Source organism: Megascapheus bottae, chromosome 14 (assembly GCF_031878675.1).
Source record: "Megascapheus bottae isolate mThoBot1 chromosome 14, mThoBot2.hap1, whole genome shotgun sequence".
Classification (NCBI taxonomy): Eukaryota; Metazoa; Chordata; class Mammalia; order Rodentia; family Geomyidae; genus Megascapheus; species Megascapheus bottae.
In genome coordinates, this window is record NC_143522.1 from 17138678 (window position 1) to 17157146 (window position 18469).

General features: G+C 34.9%; 1 protein-coding gene across 2 annotated transcripts in view; it reads right to left on the reverse strand.

Moving 5' to 3' along the window:
- Positions 1–343: 343 nt before the first annotated feature.
- The window catches only part of Gtf2a1 (general transcription factor IIA subunit 1), a 32171-nt gene continuing 14045 nt past the window's right edge, over positions 344–18469 (reverse strand). The window contains exons 5-9 of one of the 2 annotated variants that reach the window (XM_090344657.1): positions 18121–18160; positions 16393–16526; positions 14457–14777; positions 8814–8903; positions 344–5260 (exon numbers count right to left, since the gene is read on the reverse strand). In XM_090344657.1, the coding sequence (XP_090200783.1) occupies positions 5153–5260; positions 8814–8903; positions 14457–14777; positions 16393–16526; positions 18121–18160 (693 nt within the window). In that variant the 3' untranslated portion in view covers positions 344–5152. Of the gene's footprint in view, positions 5261–8813; positions 8904–14456; positions 14778–16392; positions 16527–18084; positions 18161–18469 lie in introns of both variants that reach the window. The other variant, XM_090344656.1, reaches the window with a different exon arrangement.

An 18469-nucleotide genomic window follows, 5' to 3' on the forward strand; every position in this document is an offset into this window, starting at 1 on the left:
AAAACCTTTTGTCTCCCTTTACTAGTCCCAATCACTTTTCCCTGCCACAGCCAGTTGCAGCAAGATCCACTTTTCACCCAATCTGCTCAACTGAATTCTCCACTGCCCTTTTTAACTCGGGCCACAATCGCTTTGGCTTTAAAAAACAAAAAAACAGCAGTCAGACCCACTAGTTAAATTATGGAAATAGGTATCTTTCATTTAATCTTCAAATCTTATTTCAGAGAAACTATGGTAAAAAAGATTAAGATCATAATGTAGCTTGAATTAAACTGAAAAAATACAAGATTTGCTGACAGTAAAATTTTTATTGTTTTAATAGATAAAACTTGCATGTTTTCTAGATAATATACTCTAACAAGATTAAAAATTACAAAAGCTCTCAATGATTTGAATTAACTATAAAATTAAAATACCTATTTAATACCTTTTAAAATAACAAAATATATTAATATATAATACAAATCTCAATAATTCAATTCTCCTAATAACCAATCATTTAAAAAGTCTGAACTAGCCAGGTACAGTGGCTCATGCCTGTAATCTTAGCTACTCAGGAGGCTGAGATCTGAGGATCAAAGCCAGCAAGGACACAAAAAGACCTGAGATACTTGTCTCCAATTAACCTCTAGAAAAAAGTCTGAACTAAGTGGATAAGACCTAGCTAAACAAGGAAATTATAAATTAACATTCTTGAGTTATCCTTAGAAACCTGTGCTTTGGAATTAAAATAATCATTTAAAATAATTCTTTTTTGTTGTTGTTTTGGCCAGTCCTGAGGCTTGAACTTAGGGCCTGGGTGCTGTCCTTGAGCTTTCTCAAGGATAGCACTCTATGACTTGAGCCACAGTACCACTTCCAGCTTTTTCTGTGTATGTGGTATGGAGGAGTCAAACCCTGAGCTTTATGCATGGTAGGTGAGCACTCTACCACTAGGCCACACTCTCATCCCAATATGCTAATTATTTCCATTTTAATTTATTTTAGTTGCTGTCAATTTGGCCCAACCTTAATTCTTATTGGGCTAGAAAATGTTGCAAAAGGTACTAAAAATTTGCAACAACCTAGTAATTTAGACTGATATCGCAACCTACCTATTAGAGGTAGAGTTTAATGATACCTATACTTTTGTTATTCTGATTACAAAGTAAACCATTTTCCTTTCTGAATTATATAATTTTATTCAGATATCTATATAACAATGTCATAGACTCATAAGCAAAGCAAGCAGCATTACTTTTTTTTAAATAACATCTTTAATTAGTTTTTGCAAAGGTAAAATATTAAACTTAAAATAGGTCTTAGTACATCAAAATACTAAGTTCTCTAATTGTATTCCAAGATGGTCTTTAAAACATAATGTCCCATATATCACAGAAGAGCAACCTTGAGCTGCAATTGTAGATGAATTTTACAAACATAATAAATATATTTACGCCCTTACACATAACAGGATGTATGTACAACAGCAGTTGACAATAGTAGCTCAGAACAGCAAAAAGGATTAGCTTCCTCCTCACAAGATGTAGCCCTGATGCGGTACTGGACTGATTTAAGAAAATTTGCCTGAAAGAGTAGTAACTCAGTGTAGTTTTTCCTTTAAAAGAAAACATATTTGTTCCTCAAAATAAACAAATATACTCAATTTGATGTGTTCTTCCTTTAACAACACAAAATGACAAAAAGTCTAAGGCAGGCTTCAAAGGTAAGAATATAAACTTTAGAATAATTTCCATAGCCATAATAGATTAAATGTAAAACTAACATAAACACACAAGGAAACATATTTACAAAATAACTTTTTAACCAACAAAGTAAATGTGCTAGCGTTGATCAGACAAGAAGGTAAAAGACAGCTAGCTATATGAAATGAAATGAAAATGTACAAAGATCAGTAAAATATTACATTGCACAAAAGCTCCAGATGAAATTATCTGAAAATATAGGAATTTTCTCAACTAGAAGAAAATGTTGTTATAATTCAAAGAAAAAAATTACGTTTTCCTACACAAAACATTTACCCTCTGATAATAATGGTGACATTATTGCTATAATAATAATTTAAAAAATTACTTACAGGGAGACAACTCCTTTCATTCCTCCATAAAAGCCAGAAGAAAAAAAATCCTTGATTTTCAATATAGAAAAGAAAGTCTTTATATAAAAAGCCATTATATTTTTGTTATTTTCTAATACGAGAATGTATTATGCTTTTCAAAAAACACATTTTAACCACTGTACACATTGCTCAAATCTTGATGCAATAGCAGAACATTGGTGGCTTTTACTTTTAAAAAGGCAGCAGCAGTGTAAATGTGACTTATGATGACATTTAATTAACAGAAAGAAATGTGAACATTTAAAAAACATAAAGCCCAACAAAAAGATCCCTCATTGTGACGTTTTACTCTAGAAACTAATTGCACATTAGAGTGGTGTTAGCACATGTGGCAACTACAGAAATTACATGTGCTCTTGGGCATTCAAGTGGTCTGATTTACAGAAGACCACCAAGGAAGTTCGTATATTGAAAGGCACACAGTTCCATTTTAGTAATTTGGTGTACGTTTTCCTTAGCACTTTATTTATGTTAATTTTTATGTAAAGGGTATCATTATCATTTGTGCAAATCTCAACAGATCATCATCTGAAACCATTGTTTATTTCCATAATACCAAGTCTGAATTATTTCTCTCTCTTGGCTAAATGTGCTATCATCTAAATTTTTCAAAGTGGGAATCCCTTGCCTATTCAAAGGAGTGATATCTTAATGGAACCTAATGAAATGATGTAAATATAATATTAAGAGCATTACTTTAAATGTAAAGCAAGTGACAGTCATAGAGCAAAAGCAAATATCATAAAAATAAAACACTTGATTAAACAGGAATAAACTACTTTTAAAAAATTTAACAAAAAATAGGAATACAATGCAATAGTATATAAGAGCACAATTTGGTATGCAATGTTGTTTGAACCAGCTTTTAAGTTTTCACAGATAAAAAAAGCATTTGCCACGTATGCTATAATTAATATGCAATACACAGGTGCAAATAGAAATGGTTATTTCCTGCTTCAAAATAAGCCTTGTGAGTCATTCTGAAAGCAGTGGTTGTTCATGTTTAAAAATAAGAGCTTTTAAAAACAGGCCAGTATATATATGCTACTATGAATATGGATGTTTATCTACAAACAGGGCCCAAGCCATGAGCTGACTATCATACAGTAACCCAAGTTTCAGTAGCTAAGAACTACTAAATTTAAGCAACACTGCTGAACTTTCATAGGTAGTTTAGGTCATTGACTTCATTGAGTAAATATTAACCTACCAGTAAGGATTTTCACTCTCTCCTAATAAACAACAAAACTACATGTGCTTTGAGTGGTAACAAACATCACCCCAGAAAGCAAAAATGATCATCAAAATTGAAACTATTAGCAGTTATGGTTATCTATGTAAAACATAACTACTAGCATGCTAGATAATGCCGTTTATACCAAATCTCAGAACATAAGCTAAAGAGAACAAACTGGTGAGGTGGAAAGTAGGCCAAAAGGGGGAGGGCGGGGGGCGCTGGGGGGATGGAGTAGCTTTTTGTTGAAAATATTTGATGACTTTTGTTAAAGAAAGAAACATATATTATAGCTCATGTAACTGTTTATCTCTCACTCTTCTGGAAACACATAAAGGCAAACTAAAACCAAAAATGGAAGACAAATGGGAATTTGTCACAACATGTGGAAAGCAGAATTGTTACTAGAAAAAGAAAAAGGTGGAGGTGGAGCATTGCTGCAGGTCTCCCGGGCAGCTGATTCACACTGAACACAGCAATGCCACATTGTTCTTTAGAGTCTATTGCAGAAATAGAGCTACCCATTCTTAATATACATATTAAAGTTCTATTATTTTTAATATACAAGTCAAATTCTACGTTTTTTTTCAATGTGCAAACTGGATTATCAATGGCCAGAGTGTCTGTATTATCAGTGGCCAAAAAGGACCACTCAATTAAAAAGAGGTAAATATGTATTTAGTGGCCCACCTCCCTCTACCCACCCACAACTTCCCCCTCAATTACAAAGTTGCTTTTAAAAACATTGTTAAATTAAAATAATAGTTTTCTTAAATTCTTTACTAGTAAACACAAGAAACGTCTATAATTACTAAATTGTTTAATAAAAATTCAGATCCTCATTACCTGCCCTTATGCTTTAATGTACAGAATATCATCTGTTTAGCTTAAAGATCATATATAGATATATGTAAGCATACACTTCCATCCAAGAAAATTCTCCATATATTCATGTCTATTTAATTTTTAGCTAGATGCTACCTTTGTGAAATAAAAATGTATTCTTGATGAGTCATTTCATTTTGAAGTATGGGGGAAAGAACAAGTTTTTAAGTAAGGAAATTAAAGTTGTTATTTTAATTCCATTCAACTCAGATAAGACCTAAATCTTCAAATTACATTTAACAAGTATGAAAACCTAATTAAAAATATTCATTTCTGGGCCAAACTGTCTCCAAACTATGATCACTTATTATTTCCTGTACATCTTAAATAGATGTTTTATAAAGCAAAGAAGAGGTATATTATTGAGGGAGAATAACAAGTAAAAATATTTAAGACCTATTATGAGTTTTAAATTGTTTTCTTATACAAGTGAATTAAAATTCAACACCATAATTTTGCCCTTTTGTAAAAAGCTCACACGCAATTTTTACCAAATATAACCACATACAATAAGCAGTTTCAGTTCAATCTATCAAAAGGGAAGTTTCTTCAATTCATTCCAACAAGTAACTTTTGGTTGAGCCCAAGTTGGAGGATGGTATATAGACAAAAGCTTTACATGCTAATTACCAGTGGCAGGTTCCTGTATTTAAAATTGACAATTATGGTTCTCCTACACAAAACCCTTCCCTCCCACCCCAAGTATCCCAGGTGCTACAGTTCCATGGCTTGCCAGTTAGAAGTAGTGTCTATGTTGTCAAGGTCTATTCTTTGTTCCAGTAGCTTTGTTTCTACTGCACTTTGCTGACATGCAGAAGTGTAGTTTTGGTTGATATATGTCCAAGTTTTAAACCGTTCACTTTAATTTTTTTTGAAGTTTCTTCTGTTTTTATAAAAGAAAAGAAAAAAACTCTTCACCATTCTGCATCTCCAATGGCTTTGGAAAATATATAATCTCTTCCATTAAGATTCATGATGCCATCCTTGAGATGAAATTTCCATTTATTTTTACTCCTGTGTATCTACACAAAAACAAAATTGAGAATGTAAGATAACAATAAAAAAAAATCACAAAAATCTCACAAGTTTTGTGGTCTTATTGGACTAGTGACTGACATAAGCACTCACTAAATGGGCTTTTTAAAGTAATTTTTACATAATTAGTATTCTTACACAGTGCATTATATGTATTCACTAGTTATTTTTTAATAAGTAATCCAATTATGGTTTATTTTACCAAAATAAACTTTTAATATTCACAAGATACAACATGGAAGTTTCATTTGAATATGTAGATGTGTTCACTAAAGAAATTTTCTGAGATCTAACTGTAACAGCATTGCAAACACTCTACATGGTATATTCTTGGCAAATGGTTGTTCAGTGTCTGCTCAACTGATCTGAGGTAGGGAGTAGAGACTGTAAATTAAATTATTATTTTCTATGACAGTTCCCTTGAATATTCTTTGTATTTTACCTCTTACTAAAACCTGTTTTCTGTAACTTTCACTTATTTTTGAGACTTAACTAAACCAAACAATTCTTCATGTAGTTGGAAATCATGTATACTTTCGTTGTAGACTCAAACTTCCCTTGTTTATTAAATGAAACAGAGCATAACAAAGTTCAAGCAAGGACTCTTGAATTTAAGTGGTCTTTTATAGTTCTGATCTAAACCAACCACGTGAATGTTAAAGCTCTATTTATATTTGAACAAAAGTAAAAAGTACAATTTGAAAAGCAATTCATTTACTTCCCTTTATGAAGGAGTGTTCCAAATATAAAGAGGAAGGCATCTTAAAATTCCTGATGAAAAATTTGTCAAAACAGAATTACCTATAAACAAAGGTAAAGACTCTATGTTTTGTATTATTCTTACTCAGTGCTCTAACAGTCCTTACCTACTTATGTACCACATCATTAGTATATAACTAAGATCATGACTAGGCAATCAGAAGAAACCTTTTCTGCAATTTCCCTAAAATTGTCTAAGATCCTGAAGATTAGACTTCAAAATTAAACTCAAATTCAGAGAGACTAAAAGCACATTCCACCTCATTTAATATATTATAAAACACACTATTGTTGTTGGCTAAAAAATCAACTTAAGATTGAAGGATTCAATCTCTTTTTTTGGGGGGGGGGGCTTGAACTCTGGGGCCTAGCTGATGTCCCTGAGCTCTTCAGCTCAAAGCCAGTGTTCCACCATGTTGAGTCACAGCACCACTTCTGGTTTCTGGTGATTAATTGGTGATAAGACCTCATAAGACTTTAGTGCCCAGGCTGGCTCTGAACCATGATCCTCAGATCTCAGTCTCCTGAGTAGCTAGGATTACAGGTATGAGCCACTGTACTTGTCCTCAATCTAACTCTTAAAGTACACCTCTGAAAACCTTAAATCTTTAATGTGAATTTTACGTTTTCATCACAAAATTGTGTCTTAGATAATTTGGTTGCACCGAATACCTATCTAACTTCATGACAGATCTGCTGATATCTGCTGTCTTAACCTCTATGTGTATAAATAAATCTTTTACTCTACTTGTATAAATAAATCACTAAGGCATAATGCACAAAAGCAGATGCTATAAAACTCTTAATAACTTAATTGACTTAATTCTGTAAACATATGGGCTTGATCTCTTGGTATCATATACGTAGAAAAGGCTGAAAATGGTGCTATGGCCCAGTTGGTAGAGCGCTAACCTTTAGAAAAGGCCAAGAACAGCACTTAGGTCTTGAGTTCAAGCTGTAGGGTTGGCAAAAAAAACAAAACAAAAACAGACAGGAAAAAATAAGTCAGGCCTGCAATTTTAGTCAGAAAGCTGAGATCTAAAGATCATGGTTCGAAGCCAGCCAAGGCAGGAAAAATCTATGAGTCTTACCTCCAATTTAGCCACCAAAAATGCTGAAAGTGGAGCTATTGCTAAAATGGTAGAGCACTAACATTGAGCAGAAAAGCTCATGTACAGTGCCCAGGTACCAGTGGCTTCACAGTTATAACTCTAGCTACACAGAAAACTGCCAGCTTGAGGATTAAGCTTTGAAGCTAGCTCAGACAGTCTGTAGAATTTTATCTCCAATTAGCCAGCAAAAATGCTGGAATGAGGGGCCAGGAGTTTGGCCTAGTGGTAGAGTGCTTGCCTAGCATGCATGAAGACCCAGGTTCGATTCCTCCGTACCGCATACATAGCAAAAAGCCGAAGTGGTAGAGGCTCAAGTGGTAGAGTAGAGTGCTAGCCTTGAGAAAGTCCAAGGACAGTACTCAAGCCCTGAGCCCAAGCCCAGTACTGGCAAAAAAAAAAAAAAAAAAAAAATGCTGGAATGAATATGCAGCTCAAGTGTAGAAAGCTAGCTATGAGAAAGGAGAGCAAGAACGAAGAGGTTCAGAGTTCAAAAGCCTTCAAGCCCTGACACCAGCACAAAATAACTCTTTCTCCCTCCCTCCCTCCTATAGAACTGGGTTTAAAATTGTTTTTCTTTCTATTGCTAGTCCTGGGGCTTAAACTCAGGGCCTGGGCACTGTCTTTGGGCTCTCTCAAGGCTAGAGCTCTACTACTTGAGCTAAAGCACCACTTCCAGATTTTTCTGTGTGGTACTGAGGAATCAAACCCAAGGCTTCGTGCATGTTAGGCAAGCACTCTATCATTAAGCCACACTCCCAGCCCCTAAAAATTTTTTAATAATATCAAAGTATGACAAGGCTAAATAAATTTTAAGTGATTTTCATAAAACCTAACATTTATTGGATTTTCAGTCTGTTAATTGTCCTAGTCCCTCTTCTTAATAAAAAAAAGTTAGATATTCACTTACCCTTTTTGCTTTGAGTAGGTGAAGCTAATTATTCCTGTTAAAAGACAATTTCTTCCTAGCTACTCAAGAGGCTGAGATCTGAGGATTATGGTTCAAAGCCAGCCCAGACAATGCAATATAAAGGCAATGCAGTACAAAGCTGTGAGACTCTTATCTCCAATTAATCACAAGAATGGGAAATGGGGCTGTGGCCCTGGGACAGCACCCAGGCCCAGGGCGAGGATAGCCTTGAGCTGAAGAGCTCAAGCTCCAGGAGCCATTTAAAAAAAACAACAAAAAAAAACTTTGTTGGGGCTGGCAGCAGTGGTAGAGTGCTTGCGTAGCACACACAAAGACCCAGGTTAAATTCCTCGGTACAACATACATAGAAAAAAACCCAAAAGAACAGAAGTGGTGCTGTGGCTCAAGTGGTAGAGCCTTAGCCTTGAGAAAGCCCACAATAGTATTCAGGCCCTGAGTTCAAGCCCCAGGACTGGCAAAAAAAAACAAAAACAAACAAAACTTTTGTTCACAAGCTGAGATAGTTTGAATAGGAAAAAATGTTCACAGCTCTCTCTGTTTCATTACTTTTTTCAAATTTTTATAAAGTAAGATATGGTTTTATTCATGCTACTAAAATAGTTCATGAAACTATAGCAATATATCGCTTATTTTGAAAAAGAAATAGAAGAAGCAGTTGCCCAAATGTTTCAATGAGACTAAAAGAAAGGTTTGAAGAAATGTTGGTAGAAAATGTTGGTGATCTGAAGATTAAATCCTTACCTTATCATATTGGCACACAACAACATTTTCTGTGTCAAAGAGTTCCTGTCCTTCCTCATCACTCACATCATCTTCACTATTGAGGGGCTCCTACAAATAAAGAGAATTTATAACCGTATCTCCCATGTGATCCATCTAGCATTTAATGATAAAACAACACAATGACTATGATGTTCTTCAAGAACCAAATGTCAAATATATATTTATATGCACCAGAAATCTGTTACTAATCAACTGCTATTCTAGGTTTACCATGTTAATATAATTTCAGCAAGAAATTAAATACAATTAGAATAGGTAACTTCAAGTTAATATTTCCTTCTTTAGGATTAGCACTAGAAAGTAATTTTCTACAGTAACTGCCTAAGAAATAAACCTGAAAAACAATTTTTATGAGGTGGTAGTAACAATAAAAGTAAAAACTGATGAAACTCAAAGACGACATGATAGACTCGCAGTTGGCTTAAGATTTTACATCAAGAATGAGATCTTCGAATACAAATTAATTACATTTCCATCAACATGATGATTATGGCAAAAGCATAAAATATATGAATGAAAAAAATCTCTTGAATTAAGAGTCAAAATAAAACCTGACTCAAATAATCAAGTACATTAAACATAACTCATTTATAATAAAAAAATAAAAACTATAACTCAGATTCCTAATATACATGAAGAAAAAGACTGGACAAAATAGAAGAAAATAATGGAGGCCACTAAGTCTAGGCTTATACTTATTCAACATAAGTATGTACACCCATATATTCTTTCAAATGAGAAAAAATGTAAGGTGGAATGAAAAATCAATGTAAAATGAAAACACTGAGTTAATAAAATTCATTTAAGTAACCATTTTAATCCTTTTAAAGTGTACAACTCAGTTGTACTGGCAACATTCACAATGTAACTATCATCAGTAAATAATCCCAGGAAAATTTACCTTTACCTATTATTCAATCACTCTTTATTCCATCCTGTCTCCTGGCAAGCACCAATTTGCTAATGTATGTCTTTACAATTTGTCTACTCTGGAATTATATACGAACTCTATGCCTGGCTCACAAGATGACCAACATTTACTTACATTCTTTTTAGATTGTCATCTTACTAGGTATGAAGTGGCCTTGCACTGTGGTATTGCATTCTTCTAAGGACTAATGATGCTCAACATCCTTTTCATTTCCATGTATTGTTGGCTACTTGCATATAATCTTTGGGAAAATGACTATTTAAATCTTTTCATTCATTCAATACTAGTGCTAGGGCTGATCTAGACTACAACCTCCTTTATTGCCTCCCATGTAGCTGAAAGTGACAAACTATGCCATCATGCCCAGCTTTCTTTACTGGTTGAGATGGAGTCCTACTGTCTGCCTAGGCAGGTCACAAATGTAGAGCCTACTGATCTCTGCCTGCCCATCTCAAGCAGCTAAGATTACAGGTGTTAGCAACTGCACTTCATCTTTAGCCATTTTGGGGTTGTCTATTCAGCTTTTGAGTTGTAAGAGTTCTTTATATATTCTAGACACTGGATTCTTGTCAAGTACAATTAGCTAATGTTCTTTCCCATTTTGTGTATCATTTTTTATTTACTTTTAGTGCATTAAAAATATTAAGATAACTAATGAAAATCCAGATAGAATCCTAAAAAACTAGAATTTACTAGAACAACTTCAAAAGAAAACAATAGTTGATGCAAGCCCAAGTGGCTCACACCTGTAATCCTAGCTACTCAGGAGGCTGAGATCTGAGAATTGCTGTTTAAGACAGCCTGTTAACATGAAAGTCAGGGGGACTCTTATCGCCAATCAGTTACCAAAAAGCTATAAGTAGAACACTGACTGAAGTAGTAGAAAGCTAGCCTTGAGAAAAAAAGCATAGGGACAGTACCCAGGCTAAATCCCAAGACTGGCACATTCAGAGGTGTGCATGCATGCATGCATGCATGCATGCATGCATACATACATACATACACACACGGAAGGAAGGAAGGAAGGAAGGAAGGAAGGAAGGAAGGAAGGAAGGAAGGAAGGAAGGAAGGAAGGAAGGAAGAAATGAGGGAAGAAGGGCGGGCAGTTAGGACAGTATTAACCTGAATAAAACAACCTAAGAAAGAAACTATATTGCATCAAACAAGGAGTACCAGTTAGGATATTAACCTGGAAACCTGGCAAGAAGAGAATAAGAAAAGAAAAATCACAGACTCACATGAATATAGATATAAAGCTCTGAAGACACATATTTACAAAAATAATACACAATGATCAAATTGTGTTACTCCAGCAGTGCAAAACTGGTTTGCTTCTTCAAAAATCAATTAGTGAAATTCACCATTAGTAACAGACTACAGCCAAGAAACTATATTACTACCTAATTGCTGAAAGTATTTAATAAAAAAATCAAACATTTATTTATAGTTTTAAACCAAGGAAAGTTCTTAGCTTATTATAAAGAATTAAAAAATTTCTCTGATAAAAGGACATGCACAAAATATTAGCAACAAATTTTACACTAATAGCAAATGCCTGATGGTTCATTTCTTCTGTGTGTGTGTGTGTGTGTGTGTGTGTGTGTGTGTGTGTGTGTGTGTGTGTGTGTACACTAGGGCTGGAACTCAAAGCCTACACATTTGATCACCTTTCCTCAAGGCTAGTGCTCTACCACTTGAGTCACAGCTCCACTCTAGTTTTTCTGATAGCTAATTAGAGGTAAGAGTTTCACAGACTTTCCTAACTAGGCTGGCATCAAGCTGTGACCCTCAGATCTCAGCCTCCTGAGTAGCTAGGATTATAGAAATTAAGCCATCTGCCTAGTCTGATTCTTTATTTCTAATAAATATATTTTTCAAGAATTAAACCAGTAAGGCAAGAAAAGTTGCCATTTTTAGATGTGATGTAACTATCTACATAGAAAACATGTAAAAATCTGCAAGAACACTATTAAAATTAATAAGGCATTAGGAAGACATCTTAGTCAACAATTAATATTAAAAGTTCTATAAACTACCAGCAAAAAAAGTAGAAAAGTAGGCCAGGAGTTTGGCCTAGTGGTAGAGTGCTTGCCTAGCATGCACGAAGACCTTGGTTTGATTCCTTGGTACCACATACATAGAAAAAGCCGGAAGTGGTGCTGATGCTCAAGTGGTAGAGTTCTAGCCTCAAGAAAGCCCAAGGACTGCTCAGGCCCTGAATTCATGCCCAAAACTGGCAAAAAAAAAAAAAAAAAAGTAGAAAAGTAATGAATGAATTAAAAAAAAAAAAAAAAAAAACCAACTGGAAGCAGTGACACGCCTGTAATCCTAGCTACTCAGAGAGGTTGAGATCTGAGGATCAAGGTTCAAAGCCAGCTTGGGTACAAAAGGACCTGAGACTCTTATTTCCAATTAACCTAAAGAAACAGGAAGTGGGGCTTGGCTCAAGGGTGAAGAGCTCAGGGACAGTGCCCAGGCCAAGTTCAAGCCCCATGACCCACAAAAAAAAAAATTAATAAAGAAATATTTCTTGGGCTGGGAGTTTGGCCTAGTGGTAGAGTGCTTGCCTAGCATGCACAAAGACCGGGGTTCAATTCCTCGGTACCACATACATAGCAAAAAGCCAGAAGTGGTGCTGTGGCTCAAATGGTAGAGTCCTAGTCAGGAGAAAATCCAGGAACAGTGCTCAGGCCCTGGGCCCAAGCCCAGGACTGGGAAAAAAGAAAAGAAAAGATCTCTTAAGGAAGCATCAAAAGTACACAGGGCCAGGACAATAGCTCAGCAGTACAGTTTGCCACCTAACATGTGTAATAGCCTAAGTTTAATCCCTAGAATTGCAAAAAACAAAAACAACATCAAAAAAATAAATAAATAAAGGATTTAAGGAATAAACGGAAAGGAAACCTTCACATACTAAAATATACTAACAAGTAAATGCATGAAAAGAAGTTGAAACTCATCAATACTTAAGAAAATGAAATCAAAACCAAAATGAGGCACCATTTTCTACTCACTAAACTTGTAAAAATTTAAGGCACCTGACAATGTCAGATATAGTGACATTTTCAGCAATTATGAACTAGATAGCAAAGATGTAATCAATATAATCATGTGGCATTTCTAATAAAGCTAAAGATTTGCATGCCTTGGGATCCAGCAAGTTATTGTTTACATATAACACTTAAAAGAACTCTTGTATATATATCCCTCTAAGACATATAAGAATATTTTATACTGTAACAGTAAACAACTAAATCAACAGTCATGTCCATCAGATCAGAAGAAGGATAAATCAATTATGGTATATCAGTAAAAATAATTATAGCTATATACAACAGCTTAAATAAACCTCAGGAATATCATTTTAGGGTGCAAAAGACCAACATACAGAAAAATACATAAAGAATTATCCCAAAGCAAAGCCAAAAAATATACACTTAAGGAAAATAATCACATTGTTAAAAAGCAAGTTAATGAAAAGCCATATAATGAATGATTGTTGTCCTTAATGTACTATGTTGTCTCTCATCTCCTTTGCTGTCCCTTGGTTATCTCATATTGGTATAGTATCTCACTTTGTTATCTGATATATTGAATTTATTTGTATTTGGATATTTGAAATTTGATAGGGAAGGGGGAAAACCAAGACGGGTGGGGAGTGTGGGGGGGGGAGGGAAATGGGTACCAAGACATGTGAAAGGGTATCAATGTATGTGAATTAATGCACCTTCTATCTGGCAAATATCATGTAACCCTTTTACTAATTACAATAAAAAAAATTTTTAAAAATATATGAAAAAATATATGGAAAAAAGAAAAAAAAAGCAAAAAAAAAAAGCAAGTTAATGATAAACACTAAGTTTATGGGCATGGATACACTGATAGCCCAAGATGTTAAGTAGTAAACAACAACAAAAAATTAATTAGATGGTGGATACCAGGATATTTTGATTTTGAAACAAGCTTTTATTTATTTGTAGTCAATATTTAATCATAACCTTTTTAAAAAGCATTTAAGTAGTTTATTTTGTAATAAGGTTAAAAAAAAAAGACCACTTTTTAAACTGAAGAACACAATGAGTGTGGTGGGACAAGTTTCATCTGGGCAAAAGTAACTAGGCTGGGAAAATGGAAAAACAGAGACATCAATAAGCTTCTGGAAGCAGACAAATGCTAAGAACAGAAAAGGTTAAGAAACGGATACAAAATATGACCAAAAAGCTAAAAGGTTTGGAATAAATCTGTCTTGTTGAATTTTTGTGAGTTCCCTCTCTCCTCAAATGTTGTCTTGCCTTTTTAATTATTAAAGCAAAAGATTGAACACATCTACTTGTTCTGGTCTATCACTATGAATACATAAGCTAAAGAATTAGAATGACTTGATCACTATGAATACATAAGCTAAAGAATTAGAATGACTTGTGTCTCCTCTATCCTTATTAATACAATTTAACTTGGTATACATACATTTTTCTATGTGAAACAATTTTCTTTTAAAGATAAATATAGCCAGGACAATTTAAAAACTGTAGTACAGATAGAACAAAAATCTAACGTTGTATGACACCAAATAGCCTCTGAAAAAAATGAAATACAATTCCTCAGTTTGGCACATCAAACTGGGCATGACTGAGTAGTTTCTTTTTCCAAGTCTGTCACTAAAAACTTACTTCCTCCACCTGCCCATCTTCAGCTCCATCTTTCTCTTTATCTTCCTCCTCCTCATCATCATAGTCTTCTTCTTCATCTTCATCTTCTTCAGATGATGTATCCCCAGTTCCATCAACTTGTAATACTAATGGAGCTTGTTGCTGAGCAGGCTGGGTCTGTGGTTGCTGTTGGCCAGTTGCAGTTAACTGTGCTTGAGCTTGTGTGGGTGCTGCCACTGTTGTGGGTATGACTTGAGTCTTATTTCCTGTAAATAATATTTGAGGAGGCTGAATGATGACACCTGTCTGTGGTGAAATCCCTCCAGGTAGAGGAGCAAGGACCTAATGTAAACAAGACAAATAAAGAAAAAAATTGTGGGTTTTTTTTTTACCAAAAAATGCATATTTGAAAGATTAAATATGGCAGACAGAAACTGGTCTAAATGTTAAAACAATCACCAAAAATGGCACCTATTCATAGTTAAAACTATGAATAAAGTAAAAAAGAATAAAAGTCATGTTTAACTAGTATACTAACGTATTTCTATGTTATCAACTTTTTGAAAAAAAAATTTTTTTCCAAAGGTAACTGCTGATTTTGTTACTTACTTCTTACTACTTCTTTACTGAGTTACTTATTTCTGGTACATATTCAAGATATTAATAAGCCAAGGATGCAAGTTATTAGTTCAAGATATAAATTACAATGCTCTTAGTCTCTAAGTAGCAAATTTTGAGCCTAAACTCAGTGGCCCAGAACTCATGCTTATACTGTAAAGCTACATTGCCTCCACATGAGGAACACTTCACTGATAATCTGAACACCAGAATCAGATATACAGCTAAAGAAAGACACTCACCTCTTTTGAGCTTCATTTCACTGTTAAACTAAGGTAACGGTTTTAAACAGTAGATGTATTAGTAGCTTAAAAGAATATTGATACTATGGGGCCGGGAGTTTGGTCTAATGGTAGAGTGCTTGCCTAACATGCACTGAGTTCAAGCTCCACAACCAAAAGAAAAAAAGCAAAAAAATTAAAACATCAAAAGACAAACAATCCATTAAATGAGCAAATGAAATAAACAGACTAGGTCACAAAAAAGAATACAAGGCTGGGAGTTTGGTCGAGTGGTAGAGTGCTTGCCTAGCATGCACAAAGACCCAGGTTCAAGTCCTCAGTATCACATACACAAAAAAGCCGGAAGTGGTGCTGTGTCACAAGTGGTAGAGCTGTAGCCTTGAGAAAGCCCAAGGACAGTGCTCTCAGTTCAAGCCGCAGGACAAAAAAAAAAAAAGAGAGAAGAGAAGAGGAGGAAGAGGAGGAAGAGGAAGATGAAGAGGAAGAAGAGGACGATAAACAGCCAATAAACACACAAAGAGGTCTTCCACATCCATAGCCATGGAAGCAATAGCCTCAAGCTGGGTGCAATGGCTCACGCCTGTACTCCCATCTACTCAGGAGGCTGAGATCTGAGGATAGCAGTTCAAAGCCAGCCCAGCAATACAAAGCCTAGAGACTCTTATCTCCAATTAATCACTACAAAAATGGGGAAAAGCTGTGGTCTAAGGGTAGGGCAGCAGCCTTGAGCTGAAGTGCTCAGGGAAAGTGCCCAGGACAGAGTTCAAGCCCCATGACCACCCCACCCCCCGCCGCCATAAAAAAAGCAATAGCCTCAATAGCTATCACTAAGAAAACAAACAGGCAAAAAAAAAAAAGAACCATACTACTTATATGCAAGTACAAGAATATAACAAAACTTCTCTCTTTGTACAACTAATGTATGCAAAAACTTTTAATAGATTAATTTAAAAATATGTTGAATGTACATTACACTGAGACACACAATAGAAAGTAACCCTGAATACTGGAGACAAGTCCATAATTAATATAAAACCATGGCAACCACCTAAAGGAATCCGCATAGAAGATGGAAATGGTAACTGAAATTCCTTTACCTGTTGTATAACAGGAGCCTGAACTCCACCAGGCTGCATCTGTGGTACAACCTGCTGCTGAAGAACTACTGACTGCTGAGGCTGAAAGATGTACTGGGCACCATTGGCTGCTCTAACCACCTGAAGAAGCTGACCTAAAGCAATGGAGCAAATATTCTATGTTACCCATTTTAGCTGTTATCACAAAATAAGTCAATTAATATTAAATGTGAAACCAGTGAAGAAACCTAGAACTCAAGTTGTAAGTCTAACAACATTATTAAGGGCTATCATTCATACGAATTTAACTGTAACCATTATCTCTTCTAATTATCCTGCATGTCAAGATTTTTTTTCCCCACATTTACTATCATTCTTCAGCTGTTTTTTCCAATAATGTTTTGGTTTGGTCTAGTCCCAGGGCTTGAACTCAGGGCCTTGGGTGCTGTCCCTGAGCTTCTTTTGCTCAAAGCTAGCACTTTTCCACTACAGTCCTAGTGTCCCAGCATTTTCTTAGTATTTTATTGGAGACAGGAGTTTCACAGACTTTCCTGGCCAAGCTGGCTTTGAACTACAACCCTCAGATCTTAACCTTCGGAGTAGGTGGGGTTATTGATATGAGCCACCTACGCCCAGCTTTTCTTTTAATTGCTTTGTTTTGGAGGTTTTGGTGGTACTTAGATTTGAACTCAGTTAAGCTTAACACTTTGAGTCATATCACAATGATCCAAGTATTGAGAGCTATTCATTTGTAAAAGTTTTAAAGAAACAAGTGTAAGAGTTCTGTACATATTTCAAACAAAACCATCACAGTATTCTCCTTCAAAACTGAAAAAAGCACTAAAAGTTTACCAAATCATTTGACACAGACTACCCCCTAACACTATGTCTGGCTTACATATTCAGAAATAACCTCCCAACAAGTTACCTCAGGTGACCTTAGAATTAATCTTTTAAGCCAGGAGTTTTGCCTAGTGGTAGAGTGCTTGCCTAGCATGCACGAAAACCGGGGCTCAATTCCTCGGTACCACATACATAGAAAAAGCCAGAAATGGTGCTGTGGCTCAAGTGGCAGAGTGCTAGCCTTGAGGAAAAAGCCCAAGGACAGTGTGCAGGCCCTGAGTTCAAGCCCCAGGACTGGCAAAAAAAAAAAAAAAAAAAAAAAAAAAAGGATCTTTTAAGCTTTTTGTTTACATGCTAGTCAATTATGGAGTGACACAATCTCTATTTGTTCCCTATAAATTTAAAAGTTAATAAAACAAGTAACTGTGAAATTAAGATTTTTATAGAGAATATTTAAAAATCTCTGCTAATAATATGACAAAAATCATGTACAAAAGTTTATTGCAAAGACATGTATAATAACGTATACTAAATTTGCATTTGATCTGGTATCACAAATTAGTTCAACTGACTCAAGTGTAACTCACTTGGCAGGAAAAACGTGTTTAATAAAAGAACAAAAAACGTTAAGTCACTAAGTATTTCTATGTAATTGAAGGTCTTCAATAAAATGATCCACAGATCAAAAGCCCAAGAAAAATTTTCATCTTTTGTGATGCATCCTCAATGATTAGTTTAGTATCTAAACAAAATGGTAACAGAAATTCAATCAAAACTGTCCCTCTTACAATAAAGAAAAAACATAACTAAATGTTAAATGGTATAATTTGCTGAGCAGTATTTAAATAAAGCTCTCTTATTCCTAATTACCAGAATGTGTTAATATCTGTTGAACGGGAGTCACACCTGCAGGCAGTGCTAAGGTAGCAGCTGTAGCAGCAGCACTCTAAAAAAATAAAAACAAAGCAGAAAAAATCAAAACCACAAATGTACACAACAGAATCTTAGTTAACATATTTAACTAATAGTACAAGAAAATTTCTGTTGGGAATGTATTAAGTTCTAATGATAAAATAAATCAGTACAAGACCACCTAACCTAATAACTTATATAATCACTGCAAGCACTTAAATAAAACAGTGTAATTGCCTGGATTCCCCTTCTGTCCCTACCACACACACCAAGAACATACCCTAAAAACTTCACAGATAGAGCTAGCTGGGAGTGTGGTTTAGTGGTAGAGTGCTTGCTTAGC